This window comes from Curcuma longa, chromosome 2 (genome assembly GCF_044706935.1).
Source record: "Curcuma longa cultivar G26 ecotype Majalengka, Jawa Barat chromosome 2, ITB_CL_G26_1.1, whole genome shotgun sequence".
Taxonomy (NCBI): Eukaryota; Viridiplantae; Streptophyta; class Magnoliopsida; order Zingiberales; family Zingiberaceae; genus Curcuma; species Curcuma longa.
The window spans coordinates 3,695,444-3,716,928 of NC_133862.1; the positions used below are offsets into that span (position 1 = coordinate 3,695,444).

Genomic DNA, 21,485 nt, shown 5'->3' on the forward strand with positions numbered 1-21,485 from the left:
ATTCTACATAGAGGTATGTAGATCTAGATTTTTATTATCATAAATTTGTGATAAATAATTTAAATATTATTGAAATTATACAATATTCTTTGATACTAATATTTTGATATTGTTTTTGAAAAAGTATACCTGGGAGATAGACTACGAGGAAGAATTCAAACAATTTAGAATAATTATTGTTAAAAGTTATATAAGGACTTGATATACAAGTGAAGAAGAAAGGGAACAAATTAGTCATTCTAAATACTAGATAAGATTTAGAATGCATGATAGAACATTTAAACTGTAGAAAAATGACAGTGAAATTCAATGACTGCTCAAACCAATAGAAATATTGAGATCAGTGGCCTGAGTACAAGATCATCAAAACATATAGCTGGATCATGATCTATTGTAGAGCATTCAATAGACTTGGTAAATTTACAATAACATTATTTAAAATTTTTATAATTGATAATATACTTATTTTAATTATTTAAATATTTTATCTTTGCAGACAAATACTTTAAACATACCTTGTACTTGTTGGGAAATATTTTGCAATACCCACAAGAAAAATAATGACACATTTGTAGATGCGAGATCGAAGGTGATAGACGTAACAATATAAATTTTATTACCACCCATATTTATTAATTGTTTATTTAGAATCATGTTCGTACAAGAATGTGACTAATTTTATTATACTAAATCATTACCAACAATATCCCAAGCAGAGAGAAAGAATTTCGAACCATATCCATCCGGACCCGGGGCTTTTCCACTCCTAATGTCGTGCAAGCCATCCGTATTTCTTCCACCTCCATTGGCTTGCAAAGATTCTCAGTTTGGCTCCTCAACAGTGTTCAGCCCATGTTGTCCATGCAGCCCAAGCTGCTGCCCTCTCCAACATGCCCAAGCAAACCATGAAAATAATCCACGAACTCCTCCGCAACCTCCTCTATACTCTCCGTTTGATCACTGTTTCGCTTTAAGAGTGTAATAATAGCATTACGCTTATTATTTCGCTTCACCACGTCATGAAAGAATTTGGTACACTTGTTCGCACTCCTTAGATGCACATTCTTGGCCCAATAATTTTTAATTAGTGGTAGTTAGATTTGCCCAATAATTTTTAATTTTTAATGATCAAATTTAGATTTATCAATAATTTTTAATTTTTTACTAGTCAAAGTTAAATTTGACTGATAATTTTAATTTTTTACTACTAAAGTTAGATTTGAATGATAATTTATAATTTTTTTTATCAAAATTTAATTAATAATTTATAATTTTTTATTAGTCAGTTTGATTTACTTACTAAATTAAAAAATTATTAGTTGTACTTATTAGTAATTGATATTTTTTTATAAAAATACTTTTAAAAGTTCAAAAATATATTTAATATTATTTCTATTTAAATTTTATTTTTTTTCTCCTTTATCATCATTTTAATATCGTTGTTATTGTGCCCTTACTCCTCCGAGAGTTATTATACACACCTCCTTTTTTTAGATATAATTTAATATCAAAAAAAAATACCAACTAAATATTTTTTTTTCTAAATAAATTTGATTGATAATTTATGGAAGTTAGAATTTATAATTTTTTATGGAAGAATTGATATTTTTATTATCCAAGAAAACACTTTTTAAAAAAAATGAAAATGATACCTTATTATATTTTCATCTTGAAATATTTTTGATCTAGTGTTATTATAATACCTATTATCATAGTTGCTACGAATGATTTTAATAAAGTTAAAGTAATTTAACTAAATTTTTAAATGATATTTTAGTATCATAGTATTTTATGGGTAATAATTTTAATTAAATTGGAGTATTTTTACTCTATATAATCATAACTATTATAACAAAGTAAAATAAAGATATTTTTAGATTAAAAAAATAAAATAAATTATTTTTTAAATTAAAATTTTTTTTAATTAACATCAAATATCCTTCTTGAGGTCCACTGCTCAACTAATTTTAGAGATGTTCGATTTTATCTCATAAAAATTCTCATCACATATATAAAGATAAATTGAAAAGCACTCATCCAGCAGTCCAGTGTTTTTAGATCACCGTCCATCAAATTAAATTTAAAATATCCTTTTAATTTTTATCAATAGTGTATGAATTGGACGTGATGGCCATATTAAATATTATTTATTAATTTATTTGGTGAAAAATGTATAATGGTTTGCAGAGTGCGCGAGCTGCTTTTTTTCCTAATTAACTGGATTAGTTGAAAATATCTAATTATTAGGAGTTATCTCTCAATAAACTTTAAATTGTAGTACTTTACTGTAAATTTTATGGAAATTAAGATTTGCAAGGTGTAATTTCAAATGTCATCGCAAAATTTCATTAAAAAAATAAAAGAAATATTGTGGGCTCAATTGGGCCGGCCCAATATGCTTATTGGCGCCCTAATTTTCTGAGTCCCGTCGGCCGTCGCTCAACGACCATCGACACTCTTCTATGACTCCCCTATTGCACGCCGCCCTGCACGATCACGCGGCCGCCTCCAGCATCCTTCTCTCCGCAGGCGCCCCGTGGAACGCGCTCTCCCCTTCCAACCTCTCAGCCGGCGACCTCGCCATGGAGCACGGCCACCAGGAGGCCTTCGACGCTCTCCTCGACGCCTGCATACAGGCGGAGCTCGTCCTGGGGGCCGTCGCCCGCGCGGAGCGCAAAGGCGACGGGGGAGGATCGAGCTACCTGGAGGAGAGGGTGTCCTTTAGCGAGGACAAGGTGATGGATTCGGAGAGCAAGGCGGTGATGATGGCTTGGGAGAGGCCGCTGATGGAGGCGCACGCGAGGGCCGTCTGCGGCGGTGGCGGCGGAGGGAGGGTGGTTGGCTTCGGAATGGGGCTCGTCGACGAAGCGATTCAGAGGTACGGGCCCGTGGAGCACACTATCGTGGAGGGCAGATGATGATGCTGCGCTGTGGATGGGGAGAGAAGGAGAATGTCAAAGATTGTTTTTGGCCGATGGCAGGATGTTCTTATGATGGAATTTTCTTGATCAATTCTGCATCTTTTAGTCAAAAGAAGTCAATTTTGCTTTGTTTTCTAGTCTCATAATCCTTTTTTAATTCAAAAGTAAAGAGCAACCACAACAAAAATACCGAATTGTCATAAATTTTTTCATCACAAATTTATTTAGCGACTAAATATAATGACTGAAATATAATTCTATTATAAAAAATATAATTTATTATAAGAAATATAATTTGAATTGAATTATATGTCGATTGTTAGATACGTGATCCATTTATAATTTTGATCATTATTATTAATTTAATCACTAATTAGTAATTGAATTTATACAAATATCAGACACAAATATACAGACATCCAGAAAATAACGATATAACAATTTTTTTTATAGAGATTAATATTATAATTCAATTGTTAAATTAATAATCGATATTATAATTCTTAAATAGAAATTAGCAATAAAAATTAAAAATTCATCATTAATTTTTATATAATTTTCAACATCATATTTTATTTTCTTAATTATATACTTGTTTAGCTTGGATTCCGGCTACCCTCTCCCTTGGTTGGTGACACAACTTATAGGTTTGACGGCGCTAGGGTTTCCAATCCCCTCTTCTTCGTACGTGGTTCGAAAGGGAAGTATCGTGATTCGCACGAGGAAGGTGGCGCGGTTCATCTTCACGCGGCCAGCAAAGCCTCAACGGCGGTGTACGGGTACGACCACCGCGCTCAGGAGAGGAAGGGGTGGCGGTGCACGATCGAGGAAGAAGAAGAACTGTGGTCAGAATCGTGATTGGGAGAAGCAATAGCAACTGCGTGCGATTAGGGCTCCGATCATCTTGAGTTTTTTCAATTACTCTCCACCAAAGGAGGCGGCGGGCGCGCAACAGGGCAATCGTGATTTGGGAGGCTTCATGCGGTGTAGGAAAGGTTCGGTCGGTTAGGGGGCATATTATATAGATGGGTTCATATGAACGATTTTGATCAAACATGATTTTAATCTAAATCGTTCATTCCTCTTTTATGTTTATATCCATATAACATTTCTTATTGGATTTGAATCCAATTCAAAACCTCATCCTTAGTTCGATACCTAAAACTCATATGCCGACCAACTTAAGTTTATTTCAAAACTAAATCAAGTTGGTTCAAAATCAAATCACTTGGATCAATAACTAAAACACCTCCAATTAGAACTAAACTAATTTAGTTAATTTCATCTTCATAACGAAATCCATTATCGCTTTTGATCTACCATAATATATTCATTAGCATTAAACCCATTTGATTCATTTTGTCTTCATAAGACGAAGTCATCATCTTTGCCCTGTATCCAGTCCAACCGAACTTTATTTCTCTAGATCTGATAATTCAATTTTCAAACTCGTTTTAAGTTCTTCAGAGAAACTTGTAATGTGTGTAACCCAATAGGTTCTCGGCTACATTAGTTATCTATAATTAATCATTAATTACAGAATGATCATGAGTGACACCTAGTAATACATCATGACTCCCAATTGATCAGAAAATCAACGATTGATTCCAGAACTATTTCTAAACCTTTCAGTAGTTACAATGAAACGTGGTTCATTATTTTCACCGTCTTATATCCGCTTAGTTCAGGACATGATCTATTTGTGTCAGTCCTCACTAGGCTGACTACGTCATACTTAGCCCAAGTTTGCTTTCGTATCCTGCGGATTCAAGTTATTTATATATGTGTACAAGAGTACCATACTCTTGATATGCAATGTTTTGGCCAAAAACTTCTAGTAACAATCCTGATAAGCGACCGCAGGATATACATCTCCTTTTCTAAGGAGAAGTGAATCCTCTGTGGGTTATCCAAATACCTTCAGACACTGCGACTTATATTCAATCATCCCGAGTCAACATTTCTTTGGAGATGTTTGTTTAAAATATCAAAGTATAAGCCTTCATGACCAAGGTGACTTAAATATCTGCAAGTGAAAGAAAACTCGCACTTAAGCTGCACTGAGATCTTCATTGACATGTGCATAGAATCATATGAAATCTTATGGCAAGTCACTCTAATGAACTAGTTACCTTTAACTAGCATCCACGTTTAACTCTCAACATTCAATGTCTCCAATTAGTGAGAACAACTGCTTGGCTAACTAAGGAGTTTAAACGTGCTAGTCTCAATAAAATTGATGACGTCCGTGCTCATCAATTCATCCATTAGGGATAATTTAATATATATTTATAATTGCATATGTAGAGATGCTCACTAATTGTGATCCAATCACAAATTCCCTTATGCTATAAATCATATTGCAGACATTATGAGTTTAAGATCTAATCAAACACATAGAGAATATGCATTCAAATAGTAAATTTCTATTTATCTAATAAATAATATTATCATAAGATGAATGTTTTAGGACATCCCTGAAATATAATACTCTCGAACTAAGCTAGCACATCAACACCTTTAGAGGTTTACAAATGTTATCAACTAAGCTAACAGCTTGATCTCCCGGGCTCTATACCCAAGTTCAATTCTTCAACTTCACTACTCCGAGCTCAATTCCCCAACCACTCCAAGCTCAACTTCTCGAGTTCAATACCCCTCACCACAGTAGATGAGCAAATGTGACTCATGACCACTACATGATTCCTCCATTATCAATCTTATAATTAATGGCCAATAATAGTTGTTGACATTAATAGAGACAAGTAGAATGAATGATCATCAAATTAGAATTAATAATTAAAATGATTAAATATTCTCTAATTTTTTAAATATCATGGCCACAATATGCATCTTATACATGTAAGTACTCATGTAGTTATCATTTGAAAGGACTTTCTCACTTTTGCATTATATATTATTCACTATGCCTCAGTGACTTAAGTATTAAAGATCTTGCCAAAAATAACTTGTATCATCATTTCCAGCAGAACATCCACCATTTAGGAGTTGCCACTTTTCAGCATGATCACTCACCGAAGCTGGATCCTCCATCAATCACTAATAAGGCACCCTATCGGAAAACCCAAACATGATCACCCAAGTCATTGCCCCGCTAATTCGTAATTTGGAGAAAAAAATAGCTTCAGGATATAACTGAGTTGGTTATAACGCAACAGATTTACAAAAGAGGACAAGAGTTTAAATCTTGGCGAAGCCAGGTAATACCCTCCTGCGTCGTGACCAACTGCAGTTTTTCGATTTACCTCCTCACAGATGGTCATGGGGTCAAGTCATTGAACCGCTAAAGTGACGTATTCTACCTTTTGCAAAAGAGAAAAAAAACACCCTTTAAGAAAATTAAAATCTTAATGTGTCTTTTTGGAAAATTTTGAACTTCAAGTAGGGCCTACTATAGCCGTCAATTTAGGTTAGGCCTGCCGGATTAATCCGCCCATCAAATAATTTAGACAAGTTGGGTTGAAATTTTATCAACCCGTTTTAAGATGGATTCAGATGGATTGACCCGCCTAGGTCCGTGACCCGCATGGGTTGGCCCGTGGCGGACTAGGTTGGCCCGTGGATTGAGAAAGTTTATTTATTTCTTTTAAATTATAAAATTAAAGTAGAAAACTCAATAAATTAGTGAGTTTGATCCATTTAAATTACAATTTAAACTTAAAAATTATAATTTAAACTTAAAAATTTCAACTTAATCCATTTAAATTATAATTAAAATTTTTAATTTTTAATCTTTTTAATATTTTTTTATTTTTTAATAGGCCCGTAGGTTGGCCCGCCTAATCCGCGGTCTGCCTTGAATTGGGTTGAGTTGGAGATTTCGCAATCCGCCAATTGGTGGGTCGGCCCGTCCGCCCCGTCAAATGATGGATCCGTTATGGATTGATCCGTCCCCGTGGATTGACCTGTTTGACGGTTTGAGGGCCTACGGTAAAATACTTTTTGTTTTTGTGGGGGGTTTTATTCTTGACTAGAGATGTAGACCTGTAGTCACAGGTGGTCGTTGGAAACCACCAACCCTTTCTTCCTCACTGTCAGTTTGGAATCTCTCTCCCTCACTTTTTCCCCACCCAAGCCGCCTCGTATCGTCTCTCCCAGTGGTGGGCACAGACAAACAAGCAGCAAATCCAACACCATCGCTTCCTTCTTCATCATCCATCACACACGCCTTACCCAATCCATGCTTCTACTTCTTCTTCATTCGTCCTCGTCGTCGTCATCTTCATCAATCGCCATAGTGGCCGTACTTCTTCATCATCTCCTCTTTGTCTCTTCCTTTGTTCTTGTCTCCAAGCAATCGGTCCCCTTCCTCCAAACTTATCGGCAACCATTTCTCCGCCTTTTTCACCAACGTCTCTCTCCTCCTCTGCTCTTAAAACCAGAAGCAAAACCAAGGAGATGAAGGAGAGAGCGGCCATGGCTCCCCTCCGCTTCTACTTCTTCCTCTCCTTGCTCGGCTGCTTCTGCGGCTGTAAGATTTCTCTTGCAGAGCTCAGGAAGAAGACTTACATAGTCCACATGGCCAAGGCCCAGATGCCGGCGGCCTTCGCAGAGCACAGTCGCTGGTACGACGCTTCGCTGCGCTCGGTATCCGACACCGCTGAGGTACTCTACACATATCACACCGTCGCCCACGGATTCTGCGCCCGGCTCACCCCCGCGGAGGCGCGCGCGCTCGAGGACCTCCCCGGTGTGCTCGCCGTCCACCCCGAGGTTCGCTATGAGCTCCACACCACCCGCACGCCGGAGTTCCTCCACCTCGACCGCACCGAGGCGCTGATACCGCAGTTCAACACCGAGAGCGACGTCGTCGTCGGGGTGTTAGACACCGGCGTGTGGCCCGAGCGCAGGAGCTACGATGACGCCGGGCTCGGCCCCGTCCCCGCGAGCTGGAGGGGTGAGTGCGTGGAAACGAAGGACTTCACGGCGGCCGCCTGTAACCGGAAGCTGGTCGGTGCCCGGTTCTTCCTCAAGGGGTATGAGGCCGCTACGGCCCGATTGACGAGTCCAAGGAGTCGAGGTCGCCACGCGACGACGACGGCCATGGCACACACACCTCTTCCACCGCTGCTGGATCCGCCGTCGCCGGTGCCAACCTGCTGGGCTACGCCGCCGGCACCGCCCGCGGCATGTCGACTCGCGCGCGCATCGCCGTCTACAAGGTCTGCTGGCTTATCGGGTGCTACAGCTCCGACATACTCGCCGCCATGGACAAGGCCGTGGATGACGGGTGTGGTGTCCTTTCGCTGTCCCTTGGCGGCGGCGCGAGGGACTATTTTCTTGACGTCATAGCTATCGGAGCCTTCAATGCCGTGGCTAAAGGGGTTGTGGTGTCTTGCTCCGCCGGCAATGGCGGCCCCGATAGTTCCTCCCTCTCCAACGAGGCGCCGTGGATCACCACCGTTGGAGCCGGCACGATCGACCGCGACTTCCCCGCCTACGCTGTGCTCGGAGACGGAAAGAACATACCCGGCGTCTCGCTCTACAGCGGGAAGCCTCTGTCTTCCTCGCCCTACCCTTTCATTTACGCCGGGAACGCCACCAATGCCACCAACGGCAATCTCTGTATGCGGGGAACACTTCTCCCGGACAAGGTTTCCGGAAAAATCGTCCTATGCGATCGCGGTATCAATGCGCGCGTTCAGAAGGGCTTCGTCGTGAGGGACGCCGGAGGAGCCGGTATGATCCTAGCCAACTCCGCTGCCAACGGGGAGGAGCTCGTTGCCGATGCACACATCCTCCCAGCCACTGGCGTCGGGCAAAGGGCCGGGGACGTCATCAAGTCCTACCTTTTCTCAGATCCGAACCCGACGGCCACAATCGCGTTCGGCGGAACCAAGGTCGGCATCACGCCGTCGCCGGTGGTGGCTGCGTTCTCTTCTCGCGGGCCGAGCTACATCGCTCCCGACATCCTGAAGCCGGACATCCTCGCGCCTGGGGTGAACATCCTTGCCGCCTGGACGGGGAAGGTCGGGCCGACGGAGCAGGCGGCAGATCCGCGGCGAACGGAGTTCAACATCATCTCCGGCACCTCCATGTCGTGCCCCCACATCAGCGGCCTGGCAGCGCTCCTCAAGGGGGCGTGCTCGGACTGGAGCCCTAGCGCCATCAAATCGGCCCTCATGACCACCAGCTACTCCGTTTACCCCAACGGCGACAGCATCCTCGACGTCGCCACCGGCCACGCGGCTACGCCCTTCGATTTCGGGGCCGGCCACGTGGATCCACCCAAAGCCCTCGACCCTGGCCTCGTCTACGACATCACCACCGACGACTACATCGACTTCCTATGCGCCCTAAACTACACGATGATCCAGATTCAGGCCGTCTCCGGGCGGCACAACGTCACCTGCAACAGCAAGACTATCTACTCGGTGTCTGATCTCAACTACCCCTCGTTCTCGGTGGCATTCGCGACGGCGAGCGGCGCGGGAGGCGGCGGCTCATCGAAGACGACAACGGTGAAGTACAAGCGCACGCTGACCAACGTGGGGGCGCCGGGGACATACAAGGCGACGGTATCGGCTCCGAAAGAGGTGAGTGTGGCGGTGTATCCGCAGGAGTTGAGCTTCGCGAGCACGGGGGAGAGGAAGAGCTACACGGTGAGCTTCTCCGCGGCGTCGCAGCCGTCAGGCTCCGCCGCGTTCGGTCGCCTCGTGTGGTGCGACGGGAAGCACGTGGTCGCTAGCCCTTTGGCCTTCACGTGGACATAAATATTCGGGACCAGGCAGCTCTCCAAAATGGACGGTCGTGATAGCCCGGGTTTGGATCACCGGTCCAGTTCATGCGTAACGGTGCATTATAAAATAAGTGGAAGCGTTTTCTTCATGTCTTTTTATAAATTTCACATTATGCTTGTTGACGTTTTAGATCAAAATTGTTTTTTTTCATCTTCCCAAAAAATAAAGGGGTGAAAAAGTAACAATTGTTATTAATTATTTTATGAATAAGAAATTTGATTTGAAATGGATTGACTAATTCTTTGACTTCTTCTTTAAATTGGTAAGCTAAGTATATAAAATTATTGTTAAGGGATCTTCTCATAATTTAAAATTACATAAAATTAAAATGATTTCTCAAATTATCGAAGCTACAGAAGGAGGGAAAGAGTCGAGAATTGCTTTTGAAAAACAAATAAAATGCCACAGACGTTATCCACGTGTTGCTGCCATTATCACGGTTTCTAGCAGTTGATAACGGGCCGTCATATTCTTGTAACCTATCGTTTATCGTAACACCTAGGCCGAGGCCGTACTGGGCCGGCCTTGCAGGCCGAGGATAGTTTATAAATATAATTAGCTTATGTTTAAAATTTGGTATTATGCTAAAACAAAATATTTACAAGTTATTTATAAATTATCTTGAGACTAAATGCATTGGAAAATTTTAATTGAAGAATTTTGTGCCTTAAGATAATAAATAAACTAAAATTCAACAAACAAAGTGATTTCTACAAAAGCGAATTGGACCGGTTCATTTTCCTTGTTTCCATTAAAAATTATAGAGTAATAAAAATATTAATTAGAAAGAATTTTAGGGCCCCAAGTTCCCAAAAAGACTCATTTTGACCACAACCCCTTACCCTTTAATTAATTTAGTAATATCTAAAAAAATAAAATATCCTCATTATTGTTGATAATTTGTCCCCTTGTATCTCATTATTTTTCTACATGGCATCATTTTTAATTTTAATAATGGAGGAGCTAGTTGTTTCTTAAAGGGAAATTGATACAATAAAAGGAGTGTTCTTGTCATATTTAATTTTACCATTTTAAAATAATATCATATTAATTTAAAATAATATATAGACACATACTAGTCAAGATAATAAAAAAAAATGCACTTGGATGTTTGTTATCTTTTATTTTATTTTTACCCATAACATATATTTATTATCTTGGACTTTCTCATTTGTCCTCTTCCATATATTTGCACCATTTATTGAAAAATAATAATAATAAATTTTAGTCACTTAAGAGATTTTCACCCAAACAATATTAATTAAGTAAAAATTTAAATTATCTTGAGAAATGAAAATTAATTAAATTGATACAACTCAATAGACTTAAAAAAATAACATGATATACTATAAATATATAAATTAATTAATATAAATTGGCCGTTCAAAAATAATCTATTTTAAAATATTCAATTGTTTCTTATACTTGTGAAATTACTTTGTTAAAGTTTTTAGGGTAATTTTCAATATTTTATAACTTTTATAAAATATTATCACAAGGTTTTAATGTTATTAAATGTTCTCTGAGATTTTAATTTTATCGTTTAAAGTATCTATTAATAAGTGAAGATAATTTAAAATAGCAAATAAATATTTTAGTTTTAGATAGAGGCAATATGGTATTTTAATATCAATACAACATTAAAAAAGAAATCTACCACTTCAAGCACACGGTCTGACTCACAATCATGATGAATATCAATACAACATTAAAGATATTAAACCCTTTTGCTCTTTATTATCACTATAAATTCTTAACAAAAAAAATTAAAAGGGCATCTTTTATTATCATTATCACAAAAAATCCTATTTTTTAGTTTTTTAAAATAACACCTATACTTTTCTATCCTAAATGCCCCTTTATTTTATGAATAAATAATTTTGATCAAAATAACTTTTTAGATAGATTTTTTTTTAAAAAAAAGAGTCTTTTTGATGATATAGACAATTAAAGATATTCTTTTGATTTTTTTACTAATTTTGTTTACCCTTTATTATTGCATTAGCTATAACTTCTTCGTATTTATTAAAAATGTCAAACATTAATAAACTATGATATTTATAATTGTCATTAGCTTTGACATAAGACATTTTTAAGAATGCTACATTTTACACATTATAAATTTTGATTAATACATTTTTATTAATGTCTAGCTAGTGCTGTTTCAATAACTTGGTTAATTATAAGTTCAATTTGATTCAACTTAACTATTTTATTAAATAATTTTAGATAATATAAAATTTAATTCGACTTGACTTATTTATTGCTCTTGTGGTTGAATTACTATCAACGGTTTTAAAACACTATGAAGAATTTTGATAATTTTGGAAAATATGATGGTAAATTTAAAAAATACAGTGTTCATAATAAATTCTAGAGGGGTGAAATGAACATTGCCTAGAATTTAAAAGAGTTAACAAATTAGCTCGCAGCGGCTTCCTTGTTTTTTCTATAAATGGGTATGTTACGCAAACGATGGGACGTATTGTCACAGTAAACCCTTCAATTCAATCTCGAGCTTGAAATCTTCTTCTCTTCCTCCGTCTCTCGCGTCATCCATGGAAGGCCCCAACCCAATGGTGTGGAGCTATATGTTGCACCGGCTCCTCGCCTTCTAGCTCTCGTCTCCGGCGGATGGGTGGCAGCGGCAATCGCCGGAGATCCATCTCCATCACACTCACCTTCTCGCTTGATGGAGTGGAGCTCCTAATCGATGTGTTCTCAGGTTTTGATGTTTTCCTGCATCAAAATGCCTCTTTTGCTAAAAATCTTACCTTTGCTGATTTTACCCTCCAAAGATGGATGTATCGTTCGTTCTAGGTGTTTCTGGTATTAGTGTGGTTGAAATTAGGCTTGTTTTACTGTTTGAGGTGTTTTTCACGCATATCCGTCTTTTGATTCGAAAATCTGTTTCTTGTTTTGTCCTTAGTATTGCAGTTTGGATCTGCTTTTCAAATGCCTGTTGTTATTTTGCCTCCTCTACTCTTTTTGATACATATACTTTGAGTTTTTTTTTTTCAAAAACGTTATCACTGCTTTTGTCTCTCATAGATTGAAAATGCCAAGTTGATCGTGGAGTTCTTTTGCTATGAAAACGCCAAGTCAACTTCTTCATTAAATACTTGTCTAACAAATTCGATACTTCTTAGCTCGAGGTTTCACACCACCTAATCGTTTAACTTTATATATATATATTTGAACAGTTGTTTGCTTGGTTGTTGGATCTTGATTTTCTGGTTTGTTCAACTGTTTTAGTCAGAAAACGTGTTCTAGTAGAACATTTGCAAAATTTTGCCGTTCTTAGTTATTCAGACTTGGTAAGTTGTCATTTTTCACGTTTTTCTTTTGTCTTGTCTTCATCACATCAAGTCTCTTAGCCCCTATTACTTTCATATTTAGTGATGTTCCTTGCCTTCGAAGTTGGTTTGGTTTGGTTTGCTTTGCTTTGCTTGCAGTAGAATGCATCTTTTGCAGTTTTTCTAGATCTTTAGACTTGTTGTACTTAGGGAAATGTACTTTATCTTTATTATTGAGGTGGATTCTCAGAACCTTGTAGCTAACCCCGTTAGTTGGAACTTACAGCTTACTATTGTCGTTGTGGTTTTGTCTCTCATTGAAGGGTTAAGAGGCTCGGTTATGAGTCAAGTGCCAAATAAATTTGTGAAAAGTGTGTTGAAGCCTAGGAGATGTTATTGGGTGCACATGGAGATTGTAGGATGCTAAAAGATTGTAGAGGAGGGTTTTCACTTTTCATCTTGGGGTGAATTTTCAATATTTAGAGAGCATTAAGAGACTTTTCTCCATCGGTGTTGCTAGAGAAGTTTGGAGGTGGGTTGAGTCTCACATACAAGGTGAAAATCTTGATTTGTTCTGTTGCTGCTCCTTATATTATGTAGTTTTAGATTTTATCCATCGGCTTAGGCTCATGTTGAATCACATTAAATTGTATTTGTTTTTCTTTGACTGTTTGTGTTCTTCAACTAAATAAGGTGAAGATTCCACCAGGTGGGCTTGTGGTTGAGATTGTTCTACATATTAGATGCACTAAATTTGAACCTATAAACACATAATTTAAGGCGATGAATTCTAGCAAGTTAAGAGTGTTTTCCAACTCCATCCAGTGGTTTTAGAAGCATTTCTGCTACCAATATGGTGGATGTTAAACATCTTTGTTTACTGATGTAATCTGCATTGGCCTTCTAAGAGTTCAATTTTAGAAAGTGGAATGCATTCAATTTTCCTTTGCTATCAGTTATGTGAAGAAGGGGAATCAGATCATGTTAAAGTAACCTGTCATTTTACCTCTCCTTTTCTGAAAGTTTCTGTGAATTATAGGATATGGCCTTGAGCTAGCTCCTACATGGATAATGGCCACCATTAGTGAGGAAGACTTATTCTCTATCCCACAACACCAATTCTAAAGTAATCTTCAAGACAGCCATTAGGGCATCTGTCAACAAGGACTTCTTCAAAAATAATGGAATTAGAAGTTACAGGAATCCATTGTACTTTTGCATCCTTTCTATTCCTACTCAATTAAGGGAGAACTCTATCTATATGCATCAGTCATAGTTACCAATCTATGACAGTTCTCTTCTAATACTATGAAGATTAACTTGACATAGGTTGACATCTCTTGATAAGCACGTACTTATACAAGCTAATCTATGCTGCTAAATACATTTCTGTCTGTTAATGTCTTGTTCTTTGCATCTTGCAGCACCACAAAATAGTGATCTCTCAGCATCTGGGTAGCAGATGTACCCATCCATAAGCATGCACAGAAGTAGTGCATGTTACTGCAAAGAATGGGTTCCATCTCATTAAGTTAATACTAAGAATTTTCTATTAGGACACAATATTAATTTACTACCATGGGTTCTTGTGTATCAACATCAAAAAGAAGACCCAGATCCAGAAAATATTCTCTTCGATTCCGAAAATGCCATGGAAAAGTTTCTGCATCAGTTCTTGATGCACCTGTTACTAGGAAAAGTTATATAGGAAATCAATTTGCTTGCAGCCAGTTTGTTCGTGTTAAGACTTCAGCATCTTGCCGGAAATCTAAAGTTTCCAATCTTGGATTTCATCTTACACGGCTGCAATGGAATCACAGGCAGATGGAGACGAATGGTATCAAATTTATTATCAAAACTTCCAGCTCAGGCCTTCTGTGAATTTATTTCTTAGTTTGCATCGTTGATTTTAGATTTATAGGAAGCAACAAAATGACGGGGTTTTGAAATTTTGCAGTGATATGCCAAGAAGAAGTATGGTTTGATTCTGTCAGTATTTTAGAGTCTGAGTCTGATGATGACTTCAGTAGTGTTTGTGGAGGTATTATTCGAGTATAGTGATTGTGATCTTACTGTGGTAATGCTAAATGAGCAACGTTTCTTAATCATTCAATATTATGTAGATGTTCTTCCCTCTGTAAATGGTTCAGTCGGTACCCAATTTGTTCCCCATGAAAATGCAGCCATATTAGTTGATGCTGTGTGCAAACCCGAGGAACTTTACGAAGCGACTCCAATTACTGTGGCGGTTGAGCAATTCATAGAAACAGATGCGGGCAAAACCAAAGATCTTTCTAGCAAACAAGAATCAGCAAATGCAGATGGAGTGACATTGGAAAAGGTTGGTGAAGCAAAGCATAGGAACCAGATTGAGAGCTGTAACAAGATGAAAAAGGTCATAGAGGATATTTGTGGTAGTTTTAAAGAGTTAAAAGAAAACAGAGAAAACACAGATGAAACAAATTATGAAAGCGCATCGAAGAAGTTGACTTCATCTTGTCCACATCATTTAGTTTCATCCATCAGCTTTAATGATAAGGTCCAACAGTTTCCTAGTGCTAGTCCACAATGTCAGAAACGGAGATCAGCAGTGATCAGACTATCATTCAGGAGAAAATCTAAAGATGGAGAAGAGGTCTCTGAATTTTGTAAGTAAACTTGTTTTCTCTTCCATTATTTCATTTGTATTCTATGTTTACTTAGACTTGAGTACAAGAGTCTAACAGCACCTCATTTTCTATGCCTTTACACATGTCCAACAAGGTTTCCATGATGTAGTGTCTGGCACAGGTTAGAGAGGGATAGGTAAGCAGTCCTGAATATTAGAAGATGTGTTGAATACAACCAATTATGGAGTCAGCAGAATGTTGGCACAAACATCATTGCTTATCCTTCTAATATCATTTATAATTATGATTATTGCCCATTCATTTCTCTTGCCTGAATTTACTCTAAATCTCTTTTTGTGTTGATATTCTATATACCAAGGTTTCAAAGAGCATATGTAGGTGGTGTCACTTGACTCACTATGTAGCACATAAGCGATGTGCAATTGCATGTGGTTTGTGTTAAAATATTAAAACATATTTATATATGCAATAATGTGTGTGTACATATCAATTCTTACTTCCTCATAGAATAAAATCAATGCCAATTATGCAACACAAAACGCATGAAATGGAATAATTAAAAATTAGTTGATAGTGTAAAATACATTATAGAAATAAATAGTATGCATATACTCAATACCTGACGTATCTTTTATGTGCAAACAAGTGTTTAAGTAAAAGCTATCACACAAAGTATAGGATTTCAATCTAAATTGATTTAATTGAACCAAATAAGTTTTTTTCCCTTGCACATGTAAACCACCTATGTTATATACGACCCCTATCAAGTCTCCTTCAAAATCTAGTTTGATAGGCGCATATGTGGCCCGAGCAGAGGAATTTTTAAGACAATGTTATTTCCATTCATGTATGTGCAAGGTCAGCTTCAAACTATCTTATAGTTGCTTTTATTTGGCTATTGTTGTTGTGTGATAACTTTATAAAAATATCTACACATTTCATCCATGATTTTGGATTTTGACACAGGTTCTTCAAAGAAATACCTCTATCATCCTAAAGCAGGACTATCAGTTCCATTCTCAACCAGTGAAAAACTCATGAAGGGATGCTGCTCTGTCCTTGAACCTTCTTCCTTCAAGCTTCGAGGGGAGAGCTATTTCAGGCATGAATATACCATGTACTTGTGGTCATGTCAAAGTGCGTATCAATATGCATTTAATCTATAACTTACAATGTTCTTATCCAGAGATAGAAGAAAAGTGCCTGCTCCCAGTTGTAGTCCATACACTCCAATTGGAGTAGATTTGTTCTTCTGTCCATGCAAAGTAAACCACATTGCTCAGCACATTGAGCTTCCACCAGTGAAGCCGCATGAGAAAGTTCCCTCTTTGCTTATTGTTAACATACAAGTATAATTTAAGTTGATGAATTTATTTCCGTACAGAGATACTTTCTGTTTTGACTCGTGAAAACTCATCCAAAATTGACAGCTTCCAACTTATCCCGCTGCTATGTTTCTTGGTGATGGCGATGGAGAAGGAGTCAGCCTTGTGCTTTACTTCAAGGTATCTGACAATTTTGACAAAGATATTTCTCAACAGTTTCAGGACAGCATTAGGGTAAGTTGCTCCATAAGTTTGTACTAATTGCTTGGCGACGTATAAAATCCATTTTTATTGATACTGCACAACTTTCCCCAGCGATTCATAAATGATGAAGTAGAAAAGGTTAAAGGGTTTCCATGGACTCGGTTGTTCCTTATAGAGAAAGGTTGAAAATTTTGGCTGGGTTAGCTAATCCTGAGGATCTCCACTTGAATACTGCAGAAAAGAAGCTTGTACAGGCTTACAATGAAAAGCCAGTGCTCTCAAGGCCTCAGCACAACTTTTACCAGGTATACACCTAAAAATAGGCTATTTTACATGTTACATGGTGGTGAAAGAATCATGATTCCAAGTGTATATCTTATTCAAATATAAATGGAATCAGTTAACCATGCATCCATATCTATCTAAAAGTTCTACAAGTTCATTTTCTATAGAGTAGCATGATTTGTTTTATTGACTGTATTTTTGTTTTGTATATTCATGAATAAAAAAACTATGTTTTTCTTCGATATATGCAGGGTTCAAATTACTTTGAAATTGACCTGGATGTTCATCGGTTTAGCTATATTTCAAGAAAGGGTCTTGAAGCATTCAAAGAAAGGTTGAAGTATGGAATACTTGATCTGGGGTTAACCATCCAGGTAAAGAAAACAAACAATTAGTTTTTGTATGAGTTATCAGTCTCAGCTTCTAGTTATATCGTTGAGAAACATTTCAATTAAGGGTATAGGAATATGCTTTGTTTTGCTTCTTGTTGTCTGTAAATTGGATTTAGCTCACTAGCTTGGCAAGATTTGGCATGCTGTTAAAGCTCTACCAAGAAACCAAATGAGAAAGTGCTAAGCTCCTAGGTCTTGTATCACTCCAATACATGTACTAGTATGAGTTTATGATGCGATATGGATTCACTATGAACTCTAGAATGAGACTTTTGTCAAGTCTGGTGTGGATGATTACAGGTATTGATGAAAATATGCAATAATGACAGTTTTTGTGCCTGAACTTTGGTTTCATCATCAAGTCACATTTGTCTGAACTATTTAGGGTCAATTTAATGAATTTTATCTCTCCCTTGAGTTATCATTAGCGTCCTAGACTTTGGAAAAGAGGGTTAAGATTTGTATGGGTAGGTCTAGACAAATTTTAACAGTCTGTCTAGTCATGAATCTGTTCCATCCTTGTGACTTTGTCCTGAACTTTGATCACTTGGCAAAATGGAAAAATTCTAATGTGTTGCTGAGACTGCATACATTACATTATATATAGTAATGTGCTCCATTTTGTTATAAACATGAGGAACAGCTTAAAACTGTTTCATGGATCAAAAAACTGATGCAGGCACAGAAGCAGGAGGAACTACCAGAGCATGTCCTTTGCTGTGTGAGGATGAACAAATTGGACTTTAACCATGGGCAAATACCAACACTCATGATGCCTGACCAAGACATGTAGCTGGACTCAAAATAGGGAGTTAAGCTTGGAAACCAAATTCTTGGTTTGTCAATAAAATTCACAGGAACTCGCATCTGTGTGTTGTTCATTTAGTATTCAATTAGCGTAGTTACTTGGATGATGATGACGATGACGACGAGAAATGGCACAATGGCCTGGGCGAAGTGATGACAAAGCAAAGAAGCAAATCATGTTCTTGTTGCTGTAATAGAGGAAAACTCCAAAAGGATGTTTTCATCAGTGGTGTATGAGGAAACCTTAAGATGTATTTGTATGCCAAACCTGAAAAAGAAATGTTTTCTCCAAGCCAGTTTCTCTTTTAGGGGTTTGTCATGATGCCAACAATCACTAAGTAGCTAGCAAAGTGGACAATATCTGTGTTAATGCATAATGTTAAGTTAATTCAAATCTCTTATTGTAGGGTTTTCTTTTTGAGATGCCAATATAATATGTTCATTATTGACTCTCTACACACATCAAAACATCATAAATTAATTGTGTTGCCCCAAAAAATATTGCATCTCCATGTCTTCTGGATATCTTAAAATTTATATAACTAGTCTATATCTATTAGTTCTAATGCTTAAAAAATTAATTATATTAAAACATAAAGACATGCTAATATTTCAAAACATGTTATTCTTATCCTGGTGAAGAACTAAGGCTCAAATGACACTAACACCACTTCCTCTTGATCTGCTTCACCATCTTAGAACATGGTGCACACCTCTCAAGTAAGGGTGCAAATTAATTTAGTCAACTAGATCTGCTTCACGATATTTTTAGGGTATAAAAATATTGATATTTGAGTTTGAGTTCAAAAAATATGTGTAATATTTAAATTTGTTTGAAGTTCAAAAATATAAATAATTTTAGCTAAACTTGGTTTAAGATGAAATTTAATCTTAAGTTTGGTTCAAGTTTAGTTCGAGTTGTTTGAATTTTATTTTGAGCATAATCAAATTATAGCTTAAAATCAAGTTTGATTTAAATTATTCGAACCTAGCATATTCAAATCAAATTATTCACAACACAATAATAATTTTTAATTTGAGCACCTTACAATAACTACAACAATCAAACATTATCCTATTAGGTGGGGTCAGTTATATGGATCCTCTTACCTTATTGAACTTTATCTACTATTATATCATCATGTATATTTAAATACATTTTAAGTCTTTTTAAATCTTTATCTTCCTTGTTTAATGTGTATTTTTAGCATAGTTTCACATTACCTAATTAGAGCATTTATTAGTTATCTAATTATATATTTGGACCATTTTAAACGTGTCTCTCGGAGATTTTTCTCAATACGTATAACTTCAACTTTCGCTTTAATATTTTTATTTCTTATTTTGTTTATTCATTTGTTCACACATTCATCTTAACATTCTCATCTTTGTGATTTTCATTTTCTGCTCATACACTCGAGTCATAGTCTAATTAAGATTCAACTTTATATAACATAGCAAGTCTAACTATTATTTTATAAAACTTCTATTTAAATTTTAGAGGTGTTTTACGATCACAAAGAATGTTTGACGCTTCTCCTTTATTTCAACCATCTTGCTTATATTCTATATAAGACATCTTTCTCAACCTCTCTACTCTTTTGTAAAATTGATCCTAAATATTTAAATCTCTCAGTTACAAAATAATTCATTATTTGATATTTTAATAATTATCTTACTACATCTAATATTGCTAAATTTAAATTTTATATATTTTGACTTTACTTAATCTAAAACTTTCCAATTTTAGTGTTTTCATTAAGATTCGAGCTTAGCATTTACTTCTTTATGTGACTCATCGATCTATCCAAATAATATTATTTGCAAATAATATACACTATGGTAATGTATCTTAGATGTGTCGAATGAGTTGCTCTCTATGATTAATGTAAAAAAAAAAAAGACTTAGAGCTAATCCTTGATTAACCCTATCTTTATACGAAATGATTCAGTTAATTCACTTCGAATCTTTACTCTTGTTATTACACTGTTATATATATTTTTAATTATTTTAATGTATACTACGCTAACAACTTTTTATTTTAAAATTCTCCAAATAAATTTTCTCAGGACTCTATTATAAGTTTTTTTTAGATTGATGAATATCATATATAAGTTTACTTCTTTTCTTGATACCTTTTAATTAATTATCTAAGAAGATATATAACTTCTTTTGTTAATCTTTCATGCATGCATGAATCCAAATTGATTTTAATTTACCGTGATCTCATTCCTTAACCTTTTTTCTATAGCTCGAGGTTTCACACCACCTAATCGTTTAACTTTATATATATATATATTTGAACAGTTGTTTGCTTGGTTGTTGGATTTGATTTTCTGCGTTTGTTCAACTGTTTTAGTCAGAAAACGTGTTCTAGTAGAACATTTGCAAAATTTTGCCGTTCTTAGTTATTCAGACTTGGTAAGTTGTCATTTTTCACGTTTTTCTTTTGTCTTGTCTTCATCACATCAAGTCTCTTAGCCCTATTACTTTCATATTTAGTGATGTTCCTTGCCTTCGAAGTTGGTTTGGTTTGCGTTTGGTTTGCTTGCAGTAGAATGCATATTTTGCAATTTTTCTAGATCTTTAGACTTGTTGTACTTAGGGAAATGTACTTTATCTTTATTATTGAGGTGGATTCTCAGAACCTTGTGGCTAACCCCGTTAATTGGAACTTACAGCTTACTATTGTCGTTGTGGTTTTGTCTCTCATTGAAGGGTTAAGAGGCTCAGTTATGAGTCAAGTGCCAAATAAATTTGTGAAAAGTGTGTTGAAGCCTAGGAGATGTTCATTTTAGGGTGCACCATGGAGATTGTCTAGGATGCATAAAAGATTGTAGGAGGAGGTGGTTAGTCACTTGGT

At 36.8% G+C, this 21,485-nt stretch overlaps 1 protein-coding gene and 2 pseudogenes across 1 annotated transcript; all 3 read left to right on the plus strand.

Annotated features, from left to right (window-relative positions):
- Positions 1-2,350: 2,350 nt before the first annotated feature.
- Positions 2,351-3,008, plus strand: LOC141819723 (protein arginine N-methyltransferase 2). Its single transcript, XM_074706973.1, is given in 3 exon segments — positions 2,351-2,913; positions 2,916-2,956; positions 2,958-3,008. Coding segments are annotated over 3 exon segments (543 nt in total). The 5' UTR covers positions 2,351-2,462.
- A 4,271-nt stretch (positions 3,009-7,279) lies between these two features.
- On the plus strand, positions 7,280-9,834 carry LOC141821282 (subtilisin-like protease SBT1.7; annotated as a pseudogene).
- A 4,722-nt stretch (positions 9,835-14,556) lies between these two features.
- On the plus strand, positions 14,557-18,607 carry LOC141821976 (uncharacterized; annotated as a pseudogene).
- The last annotated feature ends 2,878 nt before the right edge of the window (positions 18,608-21,485 follow it).